Here is a 24,712-nt window from a genome sequence, read left to right as displayed (position 1 = left end):
GCAATGCATTAACCACTAGGGGGCATACATTTTCATAAAAAATAAAAAAAATATGGGATGCTCAATACCAGAAGTACAGCTCCCGCACCAATTGCATCAACAGCAAGCAAGAACGGAGAGGAAAAATCAGGAGCAACAAGAATAGGAGAATTGATCAGAAGCGCTTTGATCTTTTTTTAAAAAAAAACTTACTAGACACGATCCTGACGAACCTGTCTGACTTTTTTAACTGACAACCAGGATGAACTCCAAGGGCTACACTTTGGCTCAATTATGTTATTTTCAAGCATAAAGATTATTACGTATTTTTGCAACTGAGCTTGCTTCTCAGGATTCACCCTATACAGTATGTGTGTTTTCACACATCCCATATTTTTTTATATCGGCCTCTACTAAATGGTTGAGATGTCACTTAAAGGTGAAAATACTGGAATTCATACACATACTATAAAGATCAGAAAATAGGAACTATAATACTAATTAATAAAAAAATTAATATAAATAAATAAAATAGTTTTGTATATTGAATCTTCTTTATTTATTGAAGTATGCTATAAAATATTTCAGGTTTTCATTTTAATACAGGAAATGTGTTCTTGTTTTTAACAATAAACAAAAATAACAGAAATAACTAAAAAGTAACAAAACCAAAAGGCATTACTTTCTTTCAGCATTCAAAAAATAAACATAGCAAAAGATAGTAATATAATGGCATTTTAAGCTTTTATGATAAAGAAACACATTGTCAAGTGTGGTAGTGCAACAGGATTTTCTTACCATTTGTAGATAAATGAACATTTCTTTGTAAACCAGAAATGCTGTGTATTGTATGTCTTGAGCCAGGGGTATCCTCCGGCTCCTTCAAGGAAACTGTTTTTAGACTGTGTTTTTGTCTTTTCTTCTCTTCTAACATCGAAGCTTAGTAGAGGATGTGCTTGTTGAGGGAGCATCATCTTCATCCAGGAACTCAGAAGAACTGTCTCCAGCTACCTCTTCTCAGATGGGGTGATAATCCAGATCCTTCTGTCAGGGTTCTCAAACCTCTCCATGAAGTACCCCAGCACTAATCGTTTTGTATGTCTCCCTATATCTGACACACATCCACTTCAGGTCATGCAGTCTCCACTAATGAGCTGATGAGTTGAATCAGGTGTGATAGATGAGGGAGACGTACTAAATGTGTAGGGCTGGGGTACTCCAGGACAGATTTGAGAACTTTATTGGGACATCAAGATAACTGAGATCAGCATCAGAGCCCTTGGGTTTTCTGGTGCATGGGCCTGGAGTTCTTGGATCATAGAAAACTGTTGAAATCCATCTAGTAACTGTAAAAAACAAAACAAAAACAACAACAAACAAATAAATAACAATCTCTTACATTGTTTGTAATGTATGTCAGCATTTGTCATTTAATAAGTAATTGCCTCTGATAATTATAATTTTCCACACATTCATTCTATGAATTCATTATATTTAATGTGGCAAAAAAAAAGAAAAAAAAAAGGAATAATCAGAAGTTTATATTTCTCAGCAAATTGTACATTCTGACTCCAGAAATGGATGATCTGAAAACATTAGCACAGCTTTTCTATGTTTACCATTAAGTGACAAATCAACTGCATGGTTGAGCAGGTTTTTGAAAAATTATTAAAATCATACTAAAGTTTTTTTCATGGAACCAAATAACATAAAGTTAGGGCTCTTACAGTGTAATAGGTTAAAAAATGTTGGTTACCTTGCAAAATTTCACCATAAGGGCTGACATGGAAGGGGTGATTTCTTTGTGTCTGACATCCATGTTAGAAGAAGGACTTCTTCAGATGGTAGAGATGGCTCAATCAGCTTGAGTCAAATTAGGTACTCCTCATAATAAAATATAGTGTCTCAACATGTGCTCAACCATTTGGTCGAGCAGGCAGTTATTAATGAACAAAAAGGCCAACAAGGCAAAACAGAACGGGGTCGAACAATTCACAACTAACAACTAATCCAGACAGACAGAGTGATAAGTGAGAGGAGAATATATGGGCAATGCGCCACAGGTGTGTGTTTGTGTGAGAGTGACCAGGTGTGTAGAGTTTGGGGTAAATGAGTCCGGGAGATGGGGAAATGGGAAGAAACAGGGAGAAACACCGGGTCCGGACTCGTGGCAATATGCGTGCTGTTTTATAGGCAATGAATCGTCAGCATCAATATCATGTTCTATCAGAGAAGTACGAGAAGGAACGTCAGAAAACAAATTACCATATGTCTGAATTACATTGATCATGTCAGCACGTTTGGTAACAGTCAAATAAGAAAGATTTTGAATTATCTCAGAATTTTCTTATCTTCCTGCCACCAAATCTGTAGAGGGAAAATCAACATCCTCCTCTTTAAATGTAGTCAAGACAGCAGCACTCTCAGAAACAACAGAGGACAATGGACAGGTCAAAGGTTCAGCACTGGACAGCGCCCCATCAGCAGGTAAATCAGTACTGGACAGCACCTGCTCTTTAATCACCAGAGAATCTGTAGGTGAGACAATTAACACAGCAGACTTCAGTCCAGACAAATCTGGCTGTCTCTCAAAGTACAGCTTAAGCATGTTAAGATGACACAGACAAGGTTTTTTATTTTCTCTCTCTCTATCTGATGTCATTACCACATAACAGTGGAGAAGTCGTGGCATAATGGTGAGAGAGTTTGCCTACAACTGCTCCCCGGGCGCCTCAGTATAAATGATGCCCTATGTTCAAGGTGTGTGTATTTTCAATAAAATCTTGTATATGGATCTCATCTTGTCTTCCCTTTTGCACTTGGCACAAATAATGTAAAACTACAGCTGGATTGGGTCCATAACACAACATGCTGATACACGGTAGTGTTGTCACGGTACCAAAATTTCAGTATTCGGTACCGATACCAGTTTAAATCCACGGTTCTTGGTACCAATTTCAGTACCAAAGCAAAACACAAAAATATGCTAATAAAAAAAAAAATAATAATAATAATTTATCACTAAAAATAAAACCAATGCCATTCTTTATACTTATTTACATTTGTGTTTAAAGTTTTTCTACAAGTTATATAATTATGAAAAACAGTAAACAAGTTTCACCCAAATTTAATTTATCTTTTAATTTATGAAATTTAAACACATTTTATTTTTTTGGTAAATAAAGGGGATTTGCTATTAAAATTAAAACATGGAAGAAATATTGTGTGATTAATTTTTAATTAACAGTAGTAGCAGTATCACATACATTTTACTAAATAATAGTAATATTTCTAGCACAATGCCTTTATGTAAAAATTAAATTTTAATGAATGCATATTTGTCATTTTAACTGAACTTAAGACTGGTGGTGATGCTTAAGATATTTTTGGTCATTGAGGGTTTCTCTAAAAAAAAAAAAAAAATTGTAGTAGATCATATTAATTAGTATTAAAAGATAATACTACTACTAATTCTACTACCATACTAACAATATACAATGCATTATGGATTGATGAGCTGCTGGGTTCATGAATATTAATCACGTTGTAGCCGGTCATGTGTTCGGTCGAATTGATTTGCTGAAATCAAAACAGGGACTGTACTAGATGAGTGCCAGCTCGCTCTCTCTCTCTGTGCATGTGTGAGAAACAGCGCTATCAGTAAAGCAACGGTGAGTCCAGCGCCTTCACACAGAGTTTACTGAGCGTCAAATACAGGCGCTGTGTGTCCATTGAGATGAACTGAAAAGTTCAGATCGCTTGATGGAGAAAGAACTCTGAAGCTCTCAGTGTTCAGCGAGTGAAAATATATCTGCGCCAATCTTATAATAGCCTCGAACACACACACACACACACACACACACACACACACACACACACACACACTGGCGAGTACAATCTAAGAATTTATTAGCCAATGGCTTACAACAGACCAGAGTAAAATTTATTCACATATGCAAATGATTTACTCGCTATGTAGAGGCTGTTTTGAGGGGTTGCCGCGATTACCTTTAAATTGACACTGGTTTTACTTGTGAAGTGACGCAGAACAGTTCTGGTGATGTTGTTTATGTATTAATGTCCTCATTGAGACGGCAGATGCTGAAATTATAGCGTCATGCGCTTCAGTCTATGTAGTAAACAAACCCGCGCATCTCTGCCATTCATTCATTCACACAGAGATGCGCAGAACACGGATTCATATTTCAACTAACTTTTGCGGCTTAACATTTACAGATGCTGGTCCATATGGAGATTTGATTTGATTAATTTATGCAAAATTTAACAAATTCGGTGACTGCCCATATATCAAAATGTAAGTTTCGTTTTCATGAATGGATTTTGAGATTCCGTCCGCGTTTACTGCTTCGCAGAAATCATAGCGCTGTGTGCTTCAAGAACCGGGTTTGAACGGGTCCTCGGTACCACCGGTACTTAAAGAAACCTACCGTCACATTTTCATTTTTTAGTAGCTATCGACATGTTACCGAAGTACCGGGTCTTTTGACAACTCTATTACAATCTTTTGCTGTAGAATTAAACAGGTTGGTCTTAACTGGAAAACAAGGAAAAGTTCCCCAAATATGAAAATTCTGTCATTAATAACTTACCCTCATGCCATTCCAAACCCGCGAAGCCTTCGTTCATCTTCAGATATTTGTGATGAAATCCCAGAGCTTTCTGACCCTGTATAGACAGCAAGGGAACTATCATGTTCAAGGCACAGAAAGGCAGTAAATAATCCATGTGACTTCAGTAGTTCTACCGTAATGTTATGAAGCTACGAGAATACTTTTGTGCACAAAGAAAATAAAAATAACAACTTTGTTCAACAGTTTCTTCTCTTCCCCATCAGTTTTTACCGCGTGTGATGCTGGGGACATTACTGTCAACTTGATTGCACAGAAACTATAGGAAGAAAGCTGAGCTGAGCTGGAAAATGATATCACTGAAACGATGAACTGCCATTAAAAGGAACATTTACTGTTTCCTATTGTCCTGTTTTTACAGCTACTTTACAGCAAAATGTATTTTTGTTTGAATTATTGACACACTATTTTCCAGCTTTTAAAGCTGCTTTGACACAATCTGTGTTGTATGACGTGCTATTAAAATAAAGGTGACTTAACTTGATTTGTGAGATACCTGTCGAAAGATGCTGTTCATCTGGTTGGTCTACACCTTGCTCAATGCCTTGGTTTCCTGCTTTTCCTCGTTTGGGTCACAAGGACTGATTGACTGTGATTTGTTTCAAGATCTCTCTCTCTCTAAACAAGAAATGAACTGAAAAATGTCATGATGCTTGTAACTTGTCATGATTGTGGTAGTGTAGTGTTGGGAATATCAACATAAATGTAACATGGCATTTAGTTAATTATATAACTTTGAAAAAAATCTGACTACACTCAAACAGGAAAATGTATAAATTCCTTAGACGTGTCACGTGTCGTGTCTGTGTGCATTATCACACTGAATCATCCTCGCGCGCTCGTCACAGAGATCACACACTGCATGCATCGCAGATTGCATTAAACAGAATCACATCTAACAGAATCACACCGGACTGCAGTTTTATTTTTAGAAAGTGAAAGCAAACAAGGAGGAACATCTCGAGCACCTTTTGGATTCTGAAAGATTTCCGTGTGTTTTAGCATTAATATTTGACGCTTTTATTGTGTTGAACGTAAAGGCTCAGATTCACTTAAATCAGATTGCTGTGATTGAATGAACGAGTCTCTAGTGAGTTTTTTTTTTTTTTTTTTTTTCATTGAACAAAACAGCCCGATCGATGATTTCTATCATGTGATTTATTCCCTCAGAGTTTGTTTTATTGGAGTCTGTATTTTCACAGGAATGTTGTGGATTATTATCGTTTTACTGAATCCCCTCATAGAGACTTCAGGTAAGAACAACACAAACACACGCGAATCTTTACAAGTTTTATGGTGAATTATTCCATTCCTTATGTGTGCTTAGTGTAATGGGACAATAAACTTCACTTTCCCTTACGAAAATAACCATAGTTTATTATAGTAAAGGTGTAGGAATTGTTTTTATTTTTTATTTTTTTATTTTTTTTGGCATATTGATTACCATTCGCAGGGGTGCCCACTATAGTTTCTGGGATCCCCTGAACTTGGGCGTTAGCTTGGGACAAAAATATAGTTGCAGGTGCCCTCTCCATTGTCAGGCCATTAGAACTGTCTTAACATTATATTTTTATTTTACTATGAGTTTAAGTAGGTCTCAATGACCAGTTTTTCAGTGACATTTAAAGCCAGAATGGCAGCCTGCCTCACTGATCTTAATGAATATCAACCAAAAAGATATTCTGGCATCACTAACTACTTAAGTTAGTAAAATTTCACAGATGAAAAGTGTGCTTTTTCTATAGTTAATTGTGTAGCAATGTATAAAGCACAATATGCACTTTCAGTCCAAGCAGCTTTCTTTTCAGCGAATCATCTGGGTTAAATGTATTGTCTGCTTTCTGATATAATGGAATGGGCTTCAGACTTTAGCTGAATATAGTCACCTTTATTTATATAGTGCTTTTAACAATACCAATTGTGTCACAGCACTTTACAGTATCAATCACCCCTTTGGCCACCCTGATCAGAACTGCCATTTTTGTCCCCTTTTTCTTGACAATAAATGCATTTATTAAGAAGTAGAACTGGCGTATTTCTTTGCATCCACATCATACGGGAGACTTTTCAGATGTGCACTTCAGCTTCACCTCAGTGCCATGCTACAGCAGCCAAATGAGCTTCAGAAGAACTACAGTGAACTGCAGTATGATGAGATGTTGTTAGGCTGTATGTCAGTAAAACTGTCCTGTCAACCATCTCACTGTGTCACAGCACACACTCTTCAACTTTATCTGAATCTGTGGTGATCGCGACATTATAAATAAGTGCACAAGAAACTGTCAGCATACAATGTAGTTTTTTAGTCATTTAAGTCGTGAAATGAACAAAAAGCTGATTAAAGCTGCAAACAAAAATGAAACCATTTAAATGCATAAAATAACTCATTTTACAGTCTGGAATTCATGTGCTGTTGATTTCCAGCCTTTTCACATTCTTATCACTATCTGCGTGTCTCATCCATGAGTTTACAATGTTGTAGAACAAGCTTTTGGGGGTTTAGAGAACCAGAGCCAAGCTGACTGGACAATAAAGCTATAGTAAGCCCCATTATTTAAATAACTAGAGGTGATGAATAATACAAAAATTGTCATATTCACTCAGTTTTACTTGATATGATAATACACAAATATCTAAATTACAATTAAGTATAAATAGTTGTGTTTTAGGCAGTAAAATAGTCTAAACTTTTTTATAAAAAAATATATTTCTGTGTTACCCCAGACTGGTTACTGCGACTGGAGCCGGACATATATTTGTCATGAGTCTGGACGTGGGCTGTTGCCCATCCTGATGGCTATTTATACTCTTTCCCCACAACTCTCTGGGCTGGATTATCAGTTGTTTATATGTGTACTGATGCAAGCACTAGGTTGCCATAATTGTGTCATATCCCGGTTTCTGTTTTGTGCCTGTGGTCAGATTCTGATATTTGTGGTTTTTTTTCTTCTGTTTTTGTTTCTACTTTGTTCGCCCTTAAGTTTATAAAGAGTTCTTACCTGCATTTGGATCTAGACCCTGTTTTTCTTTGGTGCTCTCATTACCGGCCAGTGAAAATATTGAGATGATATTTAGATTGTTGATGAAATATAAGTGTATTATTAACTGTATTTAAAAAAAACTTTAAACTTTAAACTCTTGTCTAGACTATATTTGTCCTCTCTCCTCCAGACCAGCACGGCTGCCCCTTCTAACCCCTGGTTATCTGGTGTCCTTAGTGAGCACCGGACCAAACTCAGGGCAGCAGAGAGAAAATTCCACAAATCAAAAGATCTGTTAATCCCGAGGATATATCAGTCTTTGCTTTCATCTTTCTCTGCTTAATTCCATACTGCAAAATCATCATTCTTCCAAAAAAAGATCCAAAGTGCTCCAGACACACACAATATCTTCGAAACATTAAATTCTTCCCTTTGTCCCGGCCCACCACATACCACCACTTTTATGACAGGTGATGTTTTCGCCACATTCTTCACAGAAAAAAACAGAATGAGAAGTAGTCAGGTCACAGCCCCACATGCACAGGATTTCAAATCAACCACACTCACTGATAAAATTCCCATATCAAAACTTATCCTCTCCATCCATCCTACAACATGCCCTCTAGACCCAATGCCTTCACACCTCCTCCAAACAATCTCTCCTACACTTTACTTTACACTTTTTTCAGAATGCAGCAGCACGACTGGTCTTCAATGAAACCAAAAGAGCCCATGTTACACCTCTCTTCTCTTGCACTGGCTACCGGTTGTGGCTCGCATCAAGTTCAAGACATTGCTGTTTGCATATAGAACAGCCACAGACTCAGCTTATGTATAAAAGAGGATGTAGCAGAGCAAGAGGTGCTTCAGTTTGAGTAACCACACCTCTTAAATAATCCTGGCTTGAGAAACATTTTGTTTGCTGCTCAGCTGTGAGTTTGTAGTTATATTTTGTGTATGCTTTGTTGAAGAATTTGTAAACATGTAAATGATTTTTTTCTTTTGTAGATTTTTGTATTACATGGAACTTATATTGACTTGAGTGCTTTTGTGTGATTTATTTAATGCTTTGTTTGTTTGGTGTTTAAGATGTTTATGAAAAAAATTATTATAAGCTGTAAAAAGATTTTTCTTTCTTGTCCTTTGTTGATTCATGTACACCCTTAACACAGTATCCAGTAGGATAGAGTGCAAGATTGATTCCCCCCTCATTGTTCTGTAGCAGGCCTGGTTTTAAATAGCTGGGACAGTTACACTCTACTTCCACTCACTACCAGAAATCTATGCCCCCTCCAGAAGTCTGAGATCTGCTAGTGACAACCTTGTTCACCATTCCTAGCTGGTGGAATGATCTTCCCACCCCTATCCGAAATGCTGAATCCCTGGCAATTTTCAAGTAACAGCTGAAAACTCATCTCTTTTGATACTTGGCTTCATGACGAACATCACAAGATGAGAGATCTTCGTTTTGTACAGCTTGTGCGTCTGTGCTGCAGTGCACTCAATGTATATGTTTAAAGGAGTGCAATATCAGGCCCGAAACTGATACAGTATTGGTAGATTGTGTGTATTACAATTTAAATGACTGGATTCCTTCTGCAAACATTTGCAGAGTGGAACATGTGATCACACTTGAAATATCGTAGCTAATGCACTGTTTATTTAATTGAGTGTGTCTCTCTCTGTCTCTCAGTGTCGTTGACTGTGGTGGTTCCTCCTGATCCTATAGTGGCTCATGTGGGATCCACAGTGATTCTTCCCTGCTGGATCTCTCCTCCTGAGAACGCTGGAGCTCTGGAGATCCGCTGGTACCGTCAGGATCAGTTCAGCAATCCTGTTCTCCTCTATAATCACGGGAAGATCCAGGACATCCAGGAGGAATCATACAGGAACCGAAGCTCTCTGGCTCTGCGGTCAGATCAGTCTGGTGGACTGAAGGATGGAGATGTCTCTCTACGGCTGGAGAAACTCACTTTTCAGGATGAAGGTCCATTTCACTGTTATGTGAGCGGAGAACATTCATATGGGAGTGAAGAGGTGGTTCTCAAAATCATGGGTGAGTAGCCATTTTCAAAAGATTTACATCTTATTAATAGTTCAGGTAAATAGTTAACTGACTGCCCACATTAGACATTCTGTTCGCTATAATTAACTGTGCAATTGCATGTCAACCTATTGTACTAACCCTAACAGTCTACTAATACTACTATTAGTCTACTTATTACTATTAGTCTACTAATGAGAGTTACTTGACATATAGTTGCAAAGTTACTTAAAGTCAGTAGAACGTCTAAAGTGGAAATCAAGTGTAACCGATATATTGGTGAAAAACATTTGCTGTTATACTTTAAATACTAATTTCTTGACCTGTAACCCTACTTATTAAGTCATCACTGTCAGAATAAAACTTTAAACACTTGTCAGCCAGACATAAAAAACATGACAAACAATGCCATATATCGGCCAATATATTTACATTTACATTTACATTTAATCATTTAGCAGACGCTTTTATCCAAAGCGACTTACAAATGAGAACAATAGAAGCAGTCAGGTCAACAAGAGAACAACAACAGAATACAAGTGCCATGACAAGTCTCAGTTAGTCTAGTATAGAACGCATAGCCCGGTGTATAGAATTTTTTTTTTTTTTTTTTTAATTAAATGAAAAAGACAAGAAAAGGAAAAGTACTGGTGTTAGTAGGTTAAGTGCAGGCAAAAAAGATGAGTCTTTAGATGTTTCTTGAATAGTTCCAAATGAGTAAAGACTCAGCTGTACGAATTGAGATTGGGAGATCATTCCACCAGCTGGGCACAGTCCAGGAAAAGGTCCGTGAGAGTGATTTTGAATTTCTTTGGGATGGCACCACAAGGCGTTGTTCACTTGCAGAGCGCAAACTTCTGGAGGGCACATAGGATTTAACCAGTGAGTTTAGGTAAGCTGGTGCAGTGCCAGTGGTCGTCTTGTAGGCAAGCATCAGTACCTTGAATTTGATGCGAGCAGCTACTGGTAGCCAGTGTAACCTGATGAGGAGAGGAGTAACATGAGCTTTTTTTGGCTCATTGAAGACAACCCTCGCTGCTGCATTCTGGATCATTTGCAGAGGCTTGACAGTACATGCAGGAAGGCCCGCCAGGAGAGCATTACAATAGTCCAGTCTGGAGAGAACAAGAGCTTGGACAAGAAGTTGGGTTGCTTGCTCTGACAGGAAGGGTCTAATCTTCCTAATGTTGTATAAGGCAAACCTGCAGGACCGGGTCGTTGTAGCAATGTGGTCAGTGAAGCTTAATTGATGATCCATCACAACTCCTAGGTTTCTGGCTGTCCTCGAAGGAGTTATGGTTGACGAGCCCAGCTGTATAGAGAAGTTGTGATTAATCAATGGGTTGGCTGGAATTACCAGTAGTTCAGTCTTTGTAAGGTTAAGCTGAAGGTGATGGTCATTCATCCAGCTAGAAATGTCACTCAGACAGGCTGAAATGCGAGCAGCTACCGTCGGGTCATCTGGCTGGAATGAGAAGTAGAGTTGGGTGTCATCAGCGTAGCAGTGATAAGAAAAGCCATGCTTCTGAATGACAGATCCTAAAGACGTCATGTAGATGGAGAAGAGAAGTGGTCCAAGTACTGAGCCTTGAGGAACTCCAGTAGCAAGGTGGTGTGACTTAGAAACATCACCCCTCCAAGACACACTGAAGGATCTGTCAGAGAGGTAGGACCTTACCCACAGGAGAGCAGTTCCAGAGATTCCCATCTTTCTGAGGGTGGACAGGAGAATCTGGTGATTAACAGTATCAAAAGCAGCAGACAGGTCCAGTAAGATGAGTACCGAGGATTTTGAAGCTGCTCTTGCTAGTCGCAGGGCTTCAGTAACCGAGAGCAGAGCAGTCTCAGTTGAGTGGCCACTTTTGAAGCCAGATTGGTTGCTGTCCAGGAGGTTGTTCTGTCCAAGGAACATAGAAAGCTGGTTGAACACAGCCCGCTCAAGTGTCTTTGCAATGAATGGAAGAAGGGATACCGGTCTGTAGTTTTCAAGAAGCGCTGGATTTAGAGATGGTTTCTTGAGCAGTGGGCTTACCCGAGCCTGCTTGAATGCTAAGGGAAATGTTCCAGATTGAAGAGAGGAGTTGATAATGTGAGTAAGTGAAGGTATGACTGAAGAAGAGATCGCTTGAAGGAGGTGAGTGGGGATAGGATCAAGTGGACAAGTAGTAGGATGATTGGACAGGAGAATTTTGGAGACGTCCATCTCTGAGAGTGGGGAGAAGGAGGATAAAGAGTGTGCATCAGTCATTGTGAAGTTTCCTCAGTCTGTGGTGTGGAGAATTGTTCACTGATGGATTTAGTCTTATTTGTGAAGAAAGCTGCAAAGTCGTCCGCTGTAAGATTCGATGGAGGAGGTGGAGGCGGCGGATTAAGAAGAGAAGAGAAAGTCTTGAATAGTGTCCGAGCGTCACAGCAGCTGTTAATTTTGTTGTGGTAGTAGGATGTTTTAGCTGTGAAGATATTTGCAGAGAAGGAAGAGAGGAGAGATTGATACACACTGAGGTCCGTAGATTTTTTTGATTTCTGCCATTTCCTCTCTGCAGCCCTGAGTTTAGAGCGATGTTCACGGAGAACCTCGGACAGCCAGGGGGCAGATGGGGCAATGCGTGCTGGTCTAGACAATAGTGGGCAAAAGTTGTCCAAGCAAGATGTTAAAGTGGAGCAAAGAGTGTCCGTAGCACTGTTCGTGTCCAGAGCAGAAAACTGAGAGAATGGTGGAAGAGAGGATGAAACCACAGCAGATAGGCGAGATGGAGAGAGTGAGCGTAGGTTCCGTCGAAAGGTGACCTGCGTTGGAGTGTGTGCCACTTCAGGAGTAAGTGCTAGGTTAGCAGTAATGAGGAAGTGATCAGAGGTGTGCAGTGGAGCAACTGAAGAGGTGTCCACAGAGCAACCGCGCGTGTAGATGAGGTCAAGTTGGTTGCTCGATTTGTGAGTCGCTGTAGTGGACACTAGCTTGAGATCAAATGAGGTGAGCAGAGTTTTGAAGTCAGCAGCCTGGGGTTTATCTAAGTGGATGTTGAAGTCACCAAGCAGTACCAGAGGAGTACCATCTTCAGGAAAGTTTGATAGCAGCACATCCAACTCCTCCAAGAAGTTTCCCAGTTGACCTGGAGGACGATAAATGACCACAAAGTGAATTTTAACAGGGTGGGTTACAGTAATGGCATGTGATTCAAATGAACCAGTACCTGTAGGTGATGGCTGAAGTTCAAATTTCCATTCTTTGGATATAAGGAGACCCGTACCTCCACCCCTCCCAGTGGTACAAGGAGTGTGGGAACAAGTGAAATTAGTAGAGAGGGCTGCAGGGGTGGCAGTATCTTCAGGTTTGATCCAAGTCTCTGTCAGTGCCATGAGGTTGAGACCGGAATGGGTAGCAATAGAGGAAATGAAGTCTGCTTTGTTAACTGCAGACTGGCAGTTCCAGAGACCAACTGGAATAGAGAGCATAGTAGTAGAGGTCAGAGGGACATGGCGTAGGTTTGTCAGACAGGCCTTCCTGCGACGTATATAGCGTGCTCTCCGAGTGTTAGTAGTGATAGTAGAGATCTGAAAGCACATAGTGACTACAAGTGTAAGATATATTTGAGAAAACTATACAAAGAGTGGAAAAAAAGAGAAAAGCAATACTCAGGTGCCCTGTCGGTGTCCTTGCTCGGTGGAGTCGCGCAGGTAGAGTCGATTGTCTTTACACTCATCGGTCTTCACACGAGGAGGGTTCACACGAGGGTTGCCACGACCGCTGCCACGGTGAAACCTAGTGCTTTGTATTATCCTGATTACCTGTGATTGAAGTCAGCTGGACACGCCTCACTATTTAGCAGATCGAAACCAGCCAGTCCCGCGATAGGCAAACGCAAAACCAAGCGCCATTTTCAGCACGTATTAACCATGGTAAGACACACACAATTTAAACCAAACAACTTTCCTAGCAATGATGATCACACACTAGTCTGATGAGAAAACAAGACAAAACACTCACAAGCTGCTGTCCTTCTATGTTGCTCGACTGTTTCTTCTGACAAGTGCTTTCCAAACAGCTAATTAAGTACTTTCACTGGCTTTGGCCACGCCTCACTATTTAGCAGATCGAAACCAGGCAGTCCCGCGATAGGCAAACGCAAAACCAAGCGCCACTTTCAGCACGTATTAACCACGGTAAGACACACACAATTTAAACCAAACAACTTTCCTAGCAATGATGATCACACACTAGTCTGATGAGAAAACAAGACAAAACACTCACAAGCTGCCGTCCTTCTATGTTGCTCGACTGTTTCTTCATGTTGTGATATTAGTTGATCACAACATTTAAGTCATTTTTTTTGTTCCTCAATAATACCCATATTTATAAATTATAATCAGAAAGAGCTTTATTGTATGTATCAAATAGTATGTTTGCACATAAAATTCATTTGTTTTGGTCACATAAGATTCCAGTACACGGAGACAACTACAACACAAAGATAATAAAAAGATAAAGATGTATATGTATATGATAAACGAAATCTGAATTTTTTTTATCTACAGGTGTGTTGTAGATGGAATAGAATAGAGCAATATGTAGGGATAGACTAAGATTGGTGGTCTCAAGTAAATATTACCAGTATTGCACAATGGGGAGAGCATTTAACTGTTCATGAGGTTGAATGCCTGGGGGAAGAAACTTTTATTGTGCCTGCCAGTTCTGCTTCTTGAACCAAAAGTTTAAGAAGCAGACAGCTTGGATGTGAGGGATCCAGAGTTATTTTCTGAGCCCTGTATAAAGTGAAGTGACATGACGTAACATACAGCCAAGTATGGTGACCCATACTCAGAATTCATGCTCTGCATTTAACCCATCCAAAGTGCACACAGACGGCAGTGAACAGACACCCAGAGCAGTGGGCATCATTTATTGTGCAGTGCCCAGGTAGCAGCTGGGGGTTCAGTACCTTGCTCAAGAGAACCTCAATCGTTGCATTACTGGCCCGAGACTCAAACCCACAACCTTAAGGTTAGGAGTCAAACTCTCTAAACACTAAGCCACGACTTCCCATAATCTCATTACATACATACTGTTCTTTAAGAGTTGGCAGGAGAGCACCAATCCTCCTCTTAGCAGTCCACAGCATCCTCTGTAGTCTTCTGATGTCTGATTTTGTAGCTGAACCAAACCAGACAGTTATTGATGTGCACAGTAGACACTCAATGATGGCTGAGAACTATGTGAGCAACTCCTGTGGCAGGTTGAATTTACTCGACTGGCAAAGGAAGTGCAACCTCTGCTGGGCCTTTTTCACAATGGAGTCAATGTGATTGTCCCACTTCAGGTCCTGAGAGATAGTGGTGCCCAGGAATCTGAATGACTCCACTGCAGCCACAGTGCTGTTCATGATGGTGAGTGGGGAAAGTGCAGGGGGGTTTCTCCTAAAATCCACGATCATCTCCACTGTTTTGTGCTCCAGGTTGTTAAGACTGCACCAGACAGCCAGCTGCTCAACCTCTTGTTTGTAAGCAGACTCATCACCGTCCTGGATGAGGCCGATTACTGTAGTGTCGTCTGCAAACTTTAGGAGCTTGACAGAGGGGTCTTTAGAGGTGCAGTCGTTGGTGTACAGGGAGAAAAGCAGAGGGGAGAGAACACATCCCTGAGGGGCACCAGAGTTGGTGGAGCAGCTGTTTGATGTGAATTTCCCCGGTCTCACTAACTGTTGCCTATCTGTCAGAAAGCTGGTGATCTACTGACAGATAGAGCTAGGGACAGAGAGCTGGGACAGTTTTGTCTGTAGGAGTGTTGGGATGGTGGTGTTAAAGGTCAAACTGAAGTCCACAAACAGGATCCTCACATAAATACCTGATTTGTACAGATTTTGCAGGATAAAGTTCAGTCCCATGTTGAAACGGCAGTAAGGGTACAGTAAGGGTACAGTAATGTCCTTTAGATAAGTCCACACCAAGTCTCTCAAACAACTTCATGACCACAGATGTTAGGGCAACAGGTCTGTAGTCATTAAGTCCAGTGAAAAACAGTGCTGAAGAATATCAGAAACCACTTAGCAGCCAAAAAATACAAGCGCTGATATTAACTTTCTAAATAACACCTATGCTCACACTAATGAGGGTGTCAATCTTGCAGTCAAAGATTTAAATTACATATTTCGAAAATCAGCAAAACAATCCAAACTGAAAACAAAAAATGGAATTATCAAATACTCAAAAATGACAAAAAAATGCTTTGATCAGGACTGCCGAACTATTCCCAAAAACCTGAGAACACTGTCAAATCAGAAACACAGAGAACCAAATAATGCATAGATCAATCTTCCTTACTGTGAAACACTAAAACAATACAAACATACACTCAGAACCAAAAGAACACAATACACCCAAAAACAACTCACGACAATTGAGAAGTCAGTGAACACAAACCAATTTTGGAATAATTGGAACAATCTGAAAAAAAAACAAAAACAATCATGAAGAATTGGCAATCCAAAATGGAGAAATATGGGAAAGTAATTTCCAAACATTGTTCAGTGAAGTACAAACAGACACAAACTGTTAACAAAATCAAACAATCAACCAGTTGGGAAAACTAGAATTTGCAATCAAAGATAACCAAAACCCATTAGATTTCCCAACAACTGATATATGGACTGCATTTATATAGCGCTTTCAACAGACCACATGGTCATCCAAAGCGCTTTGCAATTTGCCTCACATTCACCCATTCACACACTCATTCATACACCAACTGCGGTGTCTGCCATTCAAGGCACATCCAGCTCGTCGGGAGCAGCTGGGGTTAGGTGTCTTGCTCAAGGACACCTCAACACTTGGTCAGGTGGAGCCAGGGATTGAACCACCAACCTTCCGGTTTGTAGACAACCTACATGAACCACTGAGCCACTGCCGCCCCAAAAAAAACAACAACCTCCAACTCAAAAAATCAACTGGTCCTGATGGGATATTAAATGAAATGATAAAACAGACAAGCAGTAAATTTCAATTGGCCATTCTAAAACTATTAATGTGGTTCTGAGTGTAGGTTACTTCCCTGACATCTGGAATCAAGGCTTGATCACACCAATCTTTAAAAATGGAAAATAAATTTGATCCTAATATATAATATTAGAATAAGTAATTGAGCCCATTGTACTCTATGGCAGTGAGGTGTGGGGTCCACTGACCAATCCAAATCAAGATTTCACCAAATGGGAAAAACATCAAATTGAGACCCTGCATGCAGAACTGTGTAAAAATATATTACACGTGCACCGGCATACAACAAATAACGCATGCAGGGCAGAATTAGGCAAATATCTTCTAATCATAAAGATACAAAAAAGGGCAATTAAATTCTGGAAACATCTGAAACTCAGTGACCCCCAATCATATCATTAGAAAGCCCTTCATCGGCTGGTGTGTGGCGCCGATACAGGATGGCTGCCTCCATGACGTGCTCCGCATATGTTTTTGTGTTTTTGTTAGTTTGTCCTGTCTTTAGTTATATTCCTGCCATCAGTTTCACCAGGGATGAACTGCTGAGCATTCGGCAGAATGCAACACAAGATGTTTTTCTGGATTTCAATTATTCAGACGTTTTAGTGAACATTGTTATCGGAGGAGCAGCGGTGCTGATCAAACGATTCAGGACGCGCAGACGGGGGAAGCGAGCGGGAGCGCTCGTCAGACTCAGGAAGCGCGGATTTCGAACGCCGTTGCCTAGCATCCATCTCGCAAATCTCCGCTCTCTACCCAACAAAACGGACAAACTCCTTCTGCTTTCTCGGACAAATAAGGATTTCACACACTCTGCTGCTCTGTGTTTCATGGAAACCTGGCTGAATGACACCATACCGGACAGCGCGCTCCATCTGCCGGACTTTCAGCTGTTTAGAGCGGATCGCGACGCAGAATCAACGGGGAAATCGCGTAGCGGTGGGACATGCTTTTACATCAATGAACGGTGGTGTACAGATGTAACTGTGTTAAAGAAGACGTGCTGCTCAAATCTCGAAACACTCTTCATTAACTGCAGGCCGTTCTATTCGCCGCGGGAGTTTCACTCGTTCATTCTGGTCAGTGTTTACATCCATCCTCAAGCGCATGTGAGCTCAGCTTTACAGAAACTCGCTGATCAGATCACAGAGACAGAACAACAACACTCGGACTCTGTTTTAATCATTCTCGGGGACTTTAATAAAGCCAATCTCTCCCGTGAACTGCCAAAATACAGACAGCATGTTACATGTCCCACAAGAGACAGTAATATATTGGATCACTGTTACACCACAATAAAGGATGCATTTCACTCTGTTCCACGAGCAGCTTTGGGACGTTCTGATCACCTTCTGGTTCATCTTATACCGTCCTACAGGCAGAAACTAAAATCAGCTAAACCTTTATCAAGGACTGTTAAAAGATGGACTAATGAAGCAGAGCAGGATTTACAATCTTGTTTTGACCTCACTGATTGGAGTGTTTTTGAAGCTGCTGCCACCGATCTGGATGAACTCACAGAGACCGTAACATCATATATCGTTTTCTGTGAGAATATGTGTATTTCTACAAAGACTCAACTAATTTACAATAATGACAAACCGTGGTTCACTGCAAAACTCAGACAGCTCCGTCAGGCCAAAGAAGATGCTTACGTGAAGGGGGACAATGTCTTGTATAAACAGGCTAAATACACACTGGAAAAAGAGATCAAAGTGGCAAAGATGAACTATTCTGAAAAAAATAAGGACTCAGTTCACTTCCAACAACTCAGCATCAGTGTGAAAAAGTCTAAAGAAGATCACCAATTACAAGACACCACCCCCCAGCACTGTGGAGAATTAACGACTGGCAGACGATCTGAACGAGTTTTACTGCAGGTTTGAAAGAACACCCATCACCTGCCCTGAATGCCTCCCCACACAACCATTCACACCATACACAACTCCTGCAACCAGTCCTGAATGCCTCTCCAAACAAACGTTCACACCATTAACAGCTCCTGCAACCCATCCTGAACACCTCTCCAATCAAGCACTCTCACCATTCACACCTCCTGCATCCCCCCTCTCCCCCACACCTGCAATTCAGATCAGCGAGGATGCGGTGCGCCAGGTCTTCCGGAAGCAGAAAAGTAAAAAAGCACCGGGCCCAGATTGTGTTACACCAGCCTGTCTGAAATCCTGTGCTGACCAGCTGGCCCCCATCTTCACAAAGATCTTCAACAGATCCCTTCATGCTTCAAACGCTCCACCATCATCCCCATCCCTAAGAAAACCAAAATTACAGGACTAAATGACTACAGGCCTGTGGCTCTAACGTCTGTAGTCATGAAGTCATTTGAAAAACTGGTGCTGGCCCACCTGAAGGACATCACTGGGCCCTTGCTGGATCCTCTTCAGTTTGCCTACAGAGGAAACAGGTCTGTGGACGATGCAGTAAACATCGGACTGCATTATGTTCTGCAACACCTAGACAGACCGGGGACTTATGTGAGGATCCTGTTTGTGGACTTCAGCTCGGCCTTCAACACGATCATCCCAAACCTCCTCCTGCCCAAACTAAATCAGCTCTCCGTGCCCACCTCCATCTGTCCGTGGATCAACAGCTTCCTGACAGACAGGCAGCAGCTAGTGAGGCTGGGAAAATACACATCCAGCACCCGTACAATCAGCACCGGAGCTCCCCAGGGCTGCGTTCTCTCCCCACTGCTCTTCTCCCTGTACACTAATGATTGCACGTCTAAGGACCCCTCTGTCAAGCTCCTGAAGTTTGCAGATGACACCACACTCATCGGCCTCATTCAGGATGGTGACGAGTCTGCTTACAGACAGGAGGTAAAAGAGCTGGCTGTCTGGTGCACTCTCAAAACCTGGAGCTTAACACGCTCAACAGTGGAGATGATTGTGGACTTCAGGAGAAACCCCCCTGCACTCCCCCCACTCACCATCATGAACAGCACTGTGACTGCATTGGAGTCATTCAGGTTCCTGGGCACCACTATCTCTCAGGACCTGAAGTGGGACAATCACATTGACTCCAATGTGAAAAAGGCCCAGCAGAGGTTGTACTTCCTTCACCAGCTGAGGAAGTTTAACCTGCCACAGGAGCTGCTGAAACAGTTCTACTCCACCATCATTGAATCCATCCTCTGCACTTCAGTAACTGTCTGGTTCAGCTCAGCTTCTAAATCTGACCTCAGAAGACTACAGAGGGTAGTCCGGACTGCTGAGCGAATCATCGGTTTAACTCTCCCATCTATTCAAGAACTGTACTTATCCAGAGTGAGAAAAAGGGCTGTCAAAATCACTCTGGACCCCTCACATCCAGCACACTCCCTCTTTGAACTGTTGCCATCTGGTCGACGCTACAGAGCACTGAGCACCAGAACGACCAGACACAGGACCAGTTTCTTCCCTCAGGCAATCCACAATCCATCTTATGAACAGCTGATAATAACGGCGAACACACTACACTTTATATTTATATACACATACATTTATTTATCTAACACACATACTTAGTATACACTTAAATTTTGCACATAATACACATGTACATACATAACTGCATTTTGTAATATACCTGCGTACAATTGTCAATTTGTATATTGTCATTCACTATCTACTTATTTGTATTTTGTATTCTTTTATTATGTGTTTTATGTTCTGTCGCTGCCATTCTGTTGTACTGTGGAGCTTCTGTCACGAAAACAAATTCCTCGTATGTGTAAACACACCTGGCAATAAAGCTCATTCTGATTCTGATTCTGATTCTGAATACCAAGAGATGAGCAAAGAAAGCAGTCCCCTCCCTCTGCTGATCCAGAGCTTGAGCCCTGATGCTCCACTAACATCTACTGATGCTCTGAATCACATCAGAATCAATCAGATTACTGCACAAATCACACAGAATTACATCACTCACTGGTAAACCCAAACACAACAACAGAGTAAAATGCGATGCTATTTGGCTCTAAAGAAAGAGTACAGTATGGCAGAGTATCTGTACACAGTGTCAGATTAGAAACTGAGGAGCACACTGACCAGATACAGACTCAGCGGACACAAGCTGATGATAGAGACGGGCAGACACAGAAAAACATGGCTGCCAGCGGAGCAGAGATTGTGTTCACACTGTGATCTGAATCAGATGGAAACAGAACTGCACTTCCTAACAGAATGCCCCAAATACACGGACATACGGACAGGGTTCTATGATAAAATACAGCAGATCCATCAGACATTTAAAACTCTTCCGAAGCAGGAGAAACTGCCGTATCTGTTAGGAGAACACAAGAACTGCTGTGTGTTTGCTGCTCAGTGTGTGTCTGCCTGTCATGATGTTAGAGAAAACACTCAACCTGCCCTGACCTGATGTCTCCAATGTAGATTATGTTATGCCATATTGCTGTGTTGTATTACTTAGATGTATATTTTGCCTATTCAAATCTAATACTTTATCTTATTTTATGTTATTTATAACTTGTACACTTATATACACTAATCCATTTTGCACTACAAGCTTAATACCTTTTATATATTTGTATTATTACTATTAATCTTTTTATTTCTGTTAATACATATGTGCAACATTTGTAAGCAGCCCAGCTGTAACTGCTTTGCAATACACATGTAGTTTTTGTCATGCCAAAAAAGCTCACCTAAATTTAAATTGAAGTCCTTTGATTTGGGGTTTCTGTGCGATAGGGATGATGGTGGATCAACTGATGGCTATGTAGAGAGATGGTCAGAATGGGTGTGAAACTGGGAGTCTCAAACCTGCAGTAAAACCCCATCAGGTCTCCACATTTGTAATGTCTTTCATGCCTTTCCACACTGAAGCAGGGTCGTTGGTTGAAAACTGGTTTTCCAGATTTTTTTGCATAGCTCTTCTTAGCCACTCTGATCTCCTTAATCAGTGTGTTCCTGGCCTCATTGTGCAAGACCCTGTCTCCACTCATGTAGGAATCGTCTTTGGCCTGACGAAGCTGAGTTTTGCTGTGAACCATGCATGTATGTTAAACAAGTCCTGATAGGAAGGCACTACATAATCTGTGGGCTCGTCCTGATCAGTGGCAGCAGCTTCAAAAACACTTTAATCAGTGGAGTCGAAACAGGCTTGTAATGCAAAATCAGTTAATTGTGGTGTAACAGTGGTCCAGTATATTACTGTCACCGGCTATATATTTTTGGTGTTCACAGGATAGATTGGCTTTATTAAAGTCACAGAGAATGTTTTTTTTTTTCTCCTCACTTTCCTAATGTTATGCTATATTTCTTCCTCAATTGCCTGTCTTCCTGTCCTGTCTACCCCCTTGTCATATTGTACGTATGTATGTATGGACAGGTTTATGGCTAATTTCACTGTTACTTGTGACTAGTGATAATAAAGGGCTACTACTACTAAGATCTGAGCATCTGTCTCTCCTCTCATCAGCTTTAGGATCCGCTCCTGTCCTGTCTCCAGAGTCTCTAGATGATGGTCGTGTGAACATCAGCTGCAGGTCCAGTGGCTGGTATCCAGAGCCCAGTGTCTCATGGACATCAGATGAAGGAAGGGTTCTCCGTCCTGGAGGAACGTCTCACACTCGTGGAGAAGATGAGATGATCTCTGTCCACAGCTGGACGGCCGTCTCTCTCTCAGACGCTAAACTGGTCTCATGTTCAGTCTCTCTCAGACCTGGAGAGTTGAAGGAAAGTAGTATTCACATACAAGCCATCTATTCAGGTTAGTGAACATTTTCACTTACACTTGAGCCTCAAACAAGAATATTTGTAGTTATCACATACAAAGTGAACAAGCTTGCTTGAACTTTATCCCTGTGAACGTTTTTCATGTGCAAATGTTTTTCCTGTAAACTTAACTTCAGTTTTTATATCCCAGTCCCCCTTATTTATCAACTACCCTTTATAGAGAGATGTTTCACCATGCAAATCACATCCATTACATTATTATGTACGATTGTCTTCTTTCAAATGCAAAAAGTGTTGTGAATGTTAACAACAATTTTTCTACTTCAGATTACTGTAAATGATTCATATTTTTTGAAGGTGTTTAGATTCATCTGGTTTCTATTTCTCAGATTCATCAGGTCCATGGATGACTCTTTTCCTCATCCTTCTCATTTGTGTTATTCTGGGCTTGATTGGGCTGATTCTCTGCAAATACAGAGGGAAACTAAAAGGTACAGTTTTTCACATAATCCATGATACATATGCATAAAATAAAGTGATTAAACACAGAAATGAACAGAGTACATAACAGTGTAACACCAAATCACATGGCAGGTATGATGGAAATCATCCTGCGTTTGTGACTGTAGAATTCATAACCAAAACAATCACTGATGAATGAGTTACGTGATAAAGGCACATTGTTTCAAACCAATCTTATCTGTATGTCACCTGATCTGGAAGAAATTAGTGTTTTTTCGCAACTAATACACAAAAAACGGATTGATACTGTTTACTGGATTGATAGAATAAACTAACAAAATACTTTTACACAAATGAGTTGGACTCTCATAATGTGTAATGTCAACCTCAGATCTGAAATGTGACCCCGAGCCAAAAAAAATTGAACCCAATGGATAGTTTGTTACACATTCATGGCAATATAAGTGAATATATGAATGAAAATCTGTCTCTCTGTCTGAACGGGTTAAGTGTAATTTTTTTTATTGTTTTGCAGTTCAAAGTCCTTGGAGTATTTGTAGAGTAGATTGATAATTAACCTCTTCAACGATATTTTCTGTCAATTTAGGTCATGAGGAGAAAACTATGAAGGAACTGGAAAACAGAGGTATTTGGAGAAGTTGTTTGTTCTTGTGACTGTATTTGCTGAGGTCAACCAGTAATTGTTACTAACCACAAACACATTAAAAATGAATCAGCACCGTAGCTTGGTTTGCTTTTATATCACAGAGCAGTGAAGTCTGAGTGCACCAGTGAAAATATCTCTGTTTTGTATTTTTTTATTATTATTCCCAATTTCACATCATCTTCCATAAATACATTTATTGAAGAGCATCTTGTGCTTTAATGGAAGGAAAAAAAAGATAATCTGTACAAAGATTGCATTGTATTTCATATCATTTTTCTTGTTTTAAAATTAAAAATTTTTATATATAGAAGCATAGATTGTCATGATTCTGCCCTCGTGTCCTTGATTTTTCCTAGTCTTGAGGCAGGATCATGACAGACCCATGTTTTGTGTACAAGCGCATGGCCTTGTCTTTGGGCCATGTGCTTGTGTTGTCGTTCCCTTGCCCCGCCCCCCTTGTTAACCTAGTTGTGTCTTGATTGTCCCATCTGTGCCACCTGTCGTGTCTTGATTGTTCCCCCTATTTAGATCTCCTAGTGTGCTCTGTCTTGCGTCGGTTCATTGTACCTGTGATTGTTCCACTCTGTGATTGTTCCTTAAGAAGTGTTTGTATTACCGTGAGTGTTTGTTTATAGCTAGTATTTAGAGTTCTTGTTTATCTTGTTAGTCCAGTCCTGTTTTTGTTATTTAGTCTTTACCTTGCTCCGTGTTTTCCCCCTCGTGGGTTTTGTTTTCCCCTTTTTGTAATAAACCCTTTGTTTGAGAATCCCTGTCTGCACCTGAGTTCCTCCCTTACCAAAAACCGTGACAGAATGAACCGACCACCAAGGAACTCAGCAGACAGGAGGCAATGCTGGATGGCATCAGCCAGCCAGCGAGATTGTTTTGAGGGCTCTCGCCTTGTGGTGTTCCGGGGGACCAGGGGAGGTCGTTCCGGAGTGAGCGGGCGAGAGGAGGAGCCCCAGAGGTCCCCACCTACCCAGCTGCCGGCGATCCCGGAGGGTCGTGTCCTGGCCGTGGCAACCCTGGGGGGTCAGGCAAGCCCCTCCCAGAGTCCTGAGGTGCCCTCCTCAGCCAGCAGTCTCCCCATGAAACGAGGGAGACGGTTTTCATGGGAGTCGGCTTCAGAGTCTTCGGCGTCCGAGTCTGCCCTGTCCGAGACCAAACTCCCCCAACCCGCCTCTGACCCAGCTGTAGCCTCTGCACCGCGCCCGAGGAGGAAGAGGAAGAAGAAGGGGCCTGCCGGT

General features: G+C 41.1%; 3 protein-coding genes across 9 annotated transcripts in view; 2 read left to right on the top strand and 1 right to left on the bottom strand.

The window, feature by feature from the left end:
- LOC128017486 (butyrophilin subfamily 3 member A3-like) overlaps window positions 1-24,712 on the top strand; it is a 179,973-nt gene that overhangs the window by 51,590 nt on the left and 103,671 nt on the right. The gene's annotated exons all lie outside the window — the stretch shown is intronic.
- Window positions 5,530-24,712, top strand: part of LOC128017488 (butyrophilin subfamily 1 member A1-like) — a 165,706-nt gene continuing 146,523 nt past the window's right edge. The window contains exon 1 of the mRNA XM_052602911.1: window positions 5,530-5,718. The gene's annotated coding sequence lies outside the window, so the exon portion shown is untranslated. The remainder of the gene's footprint in view (window positions 5,719-24,712) is intronic.
- On the bottom strand, window positions 11,865-13,574 carry LOC128017489 (uncharacterized). The gene is made up of 2 exons (XM_052602913.1): window positions 12,845-13,574; window positions 11,865-12,763 (listed from the first exon to the last, which is right to left on the bottom strand). Exons 1-2 carry the CDS (start codon window positions 13,215-13,217, stop codon window positions 11,898-11,900), a joined length of 1,239 nt encoding a protein of 412 aa, XP_052458873.1. The 5' UTR covers window positions 13,218-13,574; the 3' UTR covers window positions 11,865-11,897.

The sequence above is a fragment of the Carassius gibelio genome, chromosome A7, assembly GCF_023724105.1.
Source record: "Carassius gibelio isolate Cgi1373 ecotype wild population from Czech Republic chromosome A7, carGib1.2-hapl.c, whole genome shotgun sequence".
Lineage (NCBI taxonomy): Eukaryota > Metazoa > Chordata > Actinopteri > Cypriniformes > Cyprinidae > Carassius > Carassius gibelio.
Note: the sequence above shows the minus strand (reverse complement) of the source record. Positions and strands in the feature narration are given on the sequence as shown.

Excerpts from the sequence above, each read along its gene's own strand:
- LOC128017489 (XM_052602913.1), bottom strand. The coding sequence starts at position 13,217 with ATGTGCTTTCAGATCTCTACTATCACTACTAACACTCGGAGAGCACGC. Across the intron at positions 12,764-12,844 it reads ACTTCAGCCATCACCTACAG|GTCAACTGGGAAACTTCTTG; the intron begins GTACTGGTTCAT and ends ATCGTCCTCCAG.